The sequence below is a fragment of the Eurypyga helias genome, unplaced genomic scaffold, assembly GCF_000690775.1.
Source record: "Eurypyga helias isolate BGI_N326 unplaced genomic scaffold, ASM69077v1 scaffold26901, whole genome shotgun sequence".
Classification (NCBI taxonomy): Eukaryota; Metazoa; Chordata; class Aves; order Eurypygiformes; family Eurypygidae; genus Eurypyga; species Eurypyga helias.
Window position 1 is genome coordinate 1,611 of NW_010229315.1, and position 4,808 is coordinate 6,418.

Here is a 4,808-nt window from a genome sequence, read left to right on the forward strand (position 1 = left end):
GAAGTGCTCCAGGAGAGCCCTTGGCCCCGCTTCTCTTGGGCACAAATGCTCCTGATCGCACTGCCCGAGCCTCAGGGGTTCCCAGCATGGGCACAGACGGAAAGCTTTGTCCCCAGTATGTTTTTATCCCCTGCTAAAGCAGGAAGAGAGATAAATATCAATCTTCTACCTGTTGGTCTTTCTTGTGAATGTCCTAATCCGTTCAGCAATACTCACCTACAGAGAAACAGGATCTCGTTACGTGGGTGTAACTCTGCACAGGCTCCAGGGAAGAGTGGAAATCCACTCCGTTTACACCAGGGTAAGTGCAAGCAGCAGCTCACCACTGGCAGGGAACCCCCTCCTCTTCCTTCCAGCACAACGCTCTTGTCCATTACCTCGACGCCCGATTAACATCAGAGCAAACTGGAGGAGGAGGAGGCTTCTTCGTCCTGGAGAAGCGCCACATAAAAATTATCCCACTATTTTTATCCCAGGAAGACTGGGGCAGCTTCCAGCACCCCGTACCGAGACCCCCGTTTCTGACGGGCGGTGAGCTGACAGAGAATTCGGTCCAGCAAGTGGTGCCCGCGGGGTCCAGCCGAGCGCAGCACGTGGGAGCCGTAGCCCCGGCTTGAGTCGGCCCTGAACCCGGCAGCAGTGCTGCACACGAGAGCACTGCCGCGCAGCCGCGGGGCGAGCGGTCAGCTCGGATCTCAGCCAGGCAAGGGGTAAGGGCAAGGGGACAAAACAAGAGGCAAGCATTTTGGTCTGCTTCTCTCTATGGAGACAGTAAATCGGAGAGGGTTGGAGCTTTCAGTCTAACACCACGGATGTCCCGAAGGATGACTTGCTGTCTGTCTCAGCCGGCGGAGCTACCCTGTCTCTTGGGAAGTGGTGCTGCATAGCTCGGAGATCTAGCTCAGCATCTTGTGGCGGTCAAAAACTGTCTTCCTCTGCTCCTGCACCTGGCGCTTCCAGCGCTGCTGGGCCCCCTCCACCCTCTCCAGCACTGAGTTGGCTCTAGCGCTGGATGGGGTGGGGGCTGCGGCCAAGGAACGAGCATCCTGCAATGGAAAGGAATGGTGAAAGAGATCACGGCGTGCCCAGCCCCAACACAGAAGGTGGCAGCTCCACTCTGGGAGAAATTTCAACTGAAAGAGCAATTCTTGAGTCGTCCTGACGAAGAACCTCATTTTCAGAGCCCAACTCCAGCTGGAAAGCTTTCTCTTAGGGACCACCCACGGTAATGTCACAGGCCTCCAATAAAACGTCCCCAGGAGAGGAAGCGCCCTAAGCCTAAACCTCTGCTGGAAAGCTACTGCTAGGAATCTGCAAGGAGCCGCGCTGCTAAAGCGACCTGCATCCCCCCCTGAAACTGGGCAGCGCTACCTCACGCAGGAGCTGCTCATCTGTTTCCTGGACGGTGCTGCAGGACTTTGTCCAGCCCTGATGCTCAGACTGCTCCAACCAACCGCATTTACACTGCGGTGATGGCAGGGGGCCCCTTGGGTGGGGATCCGTGGTGGCACATGAACACCAAAGCCTATCCCAAAGAGTTCACAGTCCAGCGGGGTGGACTAAGGTAAACCTCACCTAGTGTCAGGCGATTACAGCGTGCACCTAGAGCTAAATCTGAACGACTGCTGTGGTGCAACGGAGCTCTGCCTCGCTCTGCGCCCCCTAAACTGCGCCAGGCACAGGCACAGCTGTGTCACAGAGCCACGCGCTGCACAGGCACCAAGTCTCAGACAGCCCCTGCATCCTGTAAACAGCTACAGATGCAATCAAGGACGAGAGCTAATCACTGGGCACGCAGCCACTCTGCCGCTCCACACAAGCCACCAGCTCTGCCTCCAACGCTTTCCCCTCTACGAGACTATCCCCATCTCAGTCTCCTCTGTTGCCCTACAAGAGAAGGGAGGCATCAGTGGGAGAAGATTCACAAGTCAGGGCGCTCTTGTTCTGAAATCCCTTTAGAATCAGGCCTGATCATTCCCTCTAAAGCATGCCTCTCTCCCACGGGGAAGGATGTTGTATGCCAGATGCTGAAATCACATGAATTTCATACAGCAAGGAATTTGTTCTCCCCCAAAATCTGTGTGAGAAAGAGAGACAGGCTTGCTCTTTGCTGCTCGGTCTTAATCCTACCCAAGATACTGTATGCCAATGTCCTCAAAAAAGATGGGATCTGAGTGAAACTCTGCTCTGGGGAGAAGCACAAGGAACAACAGCCTGGACACAACAGGGCCGGGCCGCAGAGCAGCGTTGAACAACAGCACCTCAGAGGTTGCTCTTTCAAGTGTTTGGAAGAGAGGCCAGTTCCATGTTTCAGCAAATAATTAAACCCATCCTTCCCTGGAAGCTCACCACCAAGTAACTACACCCAGGACACTGCACAAACGGGAACCGCTTGGCTTTTGGTTTCATCTAGACGGAGATACCAAACTCAGGCCACATGGCAAAAAGCCACCCCCCACCCCAGGGGACAGGTCTCATCTTGGGCTTGTAACACAGAACTCGTACTTGGAATGTTTCCTTGTGCTTCTGCCTGATCTGCACAGATTTGAGTCTGAACATCTACCTGTGCAAAGTGCCCCAAAAGTAACAGTGCTGGTCCCAGACTGCATCAGAGGCGACAAGCACAAGATCACTGTTTCCCTGTCAGCCATTCTCTTGTCACCCCACCACCCCATCCCCAGCGTGACCGCAGCCACCCATGTGCGCCCTGCACGCACCGGCAGCGCAGCCTCACCTCGTTCTCCTCCTCATTGTGCAGCGGCTGCGTGTAAGCATCTGGCTTCCGGATCAGAGGGTCCACCAGCACAAGGAAGGCCATGTAAAGCAGCAGTGCCCCCACCACAGACAAGTAAATGATGATGATCACCTGCAGGCAAGCACAGCACAGTGGAAGAGGATCAGCAGTGTAGGTAAGAAGCACCACAGAGGCCAGGAAGCTCCTTTCACAGCTCCTGCTGATGTTCACTCTCTCATTCTAGTTTTGCTCACTACAAAGTCTCTTGCACTCGCAGGAAGGACGATGAGATCTAAGTGCCATCACTGCATAAACAGCGCTGATTCAGTGCCCATTTAGGACACGTGCTACATGTGGGAGGAGACTGACAAGATGGGTCCTGGTCAGAGGTGCTCGGCACTGCCACATCCTCAGCAAGAAGACGGGGCTCTGTGCAGCCTGCTCCTCCCTGCCAGGAGCCCTCCTGCCTCAGACATGGTGCCCCTGGCACCACGACTGTGTACTAGCTGTGAGTTTTATTTTCCCTTTCTGGGCTCTTCTCCAGGAATACACCAGTCTAGCTGTGCCTGGGATGGCATGGCATGGCAAGGAGAAGGCAGGCGTAGGAAGCAGACCCCCCGTTACCTTGATGGTGGTGGTGCTGCGTTCCTCATACTTGCACTCACACAGCAGGCAGTAGGCCTCCACGTCATTCCCTGGCACTGGCATTGGCTCCACGACATGCAGGCAGTTGCTGCAAGCCAAAGAAACCAAAATCAGCAACAGGACAAGTGCAAGCAGTGCTCTGTGGAAGGAGGCTGGGGTGCCTTTTGAGTGTCCCAGCCTTCCTTCAGGCTGATAACGCTGATCGGGTTTTAAGAGCTCCCCTCAGAGGGGACAGACTGTCCCAGCACCTTCTGCAGGTGAAAGGGACTGGAGGGTACACCCTACATCTGCCGGGAGCCGTGGCTTAAGAAATTAAGCCTCCCAGACTCCTCCATCACTGTTCAAAACATGCCCCTTGCCTGGGGCTGAGCAGCACCTACCAAAACAGTTCCCTCTGCAAATGCCCAGGCTGGAAACTCCTAGTGTTGGCTTTGATAGACCAACCCCTCTGGCTTCAACCCCCAACTCACCAGTCCTTCTGCGACACATTCTTGTTGTAAATGTGCCCGCTGATGTTCCGGTACGGGGGACAGATGCACTTGCAGCGGATGTCCTCCGAGCTCTGCAGAAGCAAGAGGAGACGTTAGCGAGTGAACTCGTGCGTACGGTTCTGCTGCCCAGCCCCATCCAGGGGTGTGGGAAAGGCAAAACATTCTCAAAAAGAGGAAGGACTTTACATCATGCCCCTTCTTCCTGCACTGCTTCTTTCACATCAATAACGTCACAGTTTTAAATGTCTCGAGCACCTCTGCTCCAGACACCAGGCACTTTTCAGACAAACTGCAAAAGGCAAACTCCAGAACACAGCAGAAGGCAGGGCAGAGCTACTGCCACATACAGGCACAGCTCTACGGTGATAAATACGCATCTGCTACAGCACTCCTTATCTTTGCCAACTCTCACAGAAAACACTGCCTTCTCTGTTTCTTTTGTTTCCGCTGCACTACACACTGCTCAGTGCTGGCTGAAGCTGCTCACTCACCTTGCTGGCTTGTGCCGGAGGAGGAAGAATGCAGCACAGCAGCACGATCAGCAGCACGGAGCTCGTGTACTTCCGCGTGGACTGGGCAAACATCATGGAAGCCTGAGGAAACAAAAATTCACATCCAGGAAAGAGGATCTCAGCCAAATGCAGTCAGAACGAGTTAGTCTGAGCTTTCTTTTTTGGCCCACTTGACTCTTTTGCCCAGGAAGTAGAAATTTATCCCTCAATCAAGGCTGATGCCAGTCAGAAACCGGCATCAGAAACTCCTGGAAACACTCTACACAGGTCCCAGGAAACACTCCTGTCAAAAAAGCTTACACCATCAAGGGCCACGCATCCAAACTACCACAGTCCTGCAAATAATATTGCTGACTTCCTTACAATTTGACTTCTGCAAGTCACATATAACCTCCCATTATTCTCTAACTATTGTAGAGCTCTGCA

General features: G+C 53.9%; 1 protein-coding gene across 1 annotated transcript; it reads right to left on the reverse strand.

Annotated features, from left to right (window-relative positions):
* Nucleotides 1-896: 896 nt before the first annotated feature.
* On the reverse strand, nt 897-4,460 carry TMEM9 (transmembrane protein 9). Its single transcript, XM_010160370.1, has 5 exons — nt 4,362-4,460; nt 3,850-3,941; nt 3,359-3,467; nt 2,735-2,866; nt 897-1,046 (listed from the first exon to the last, which is right to left on the reverse strand). The coding sequence occupies exons 1-5, from the start codon at nt 4,455-4,457 to the stop codon at nt 897-899; spliced, it is 579 nt and encodes a 192-aa protein (XP_010158672.1). The 5' UTR covers nt 4,458-4,460.
* Between the last annotated feature and the right edge of the window lie 348 nt (nt 4,461-4,808).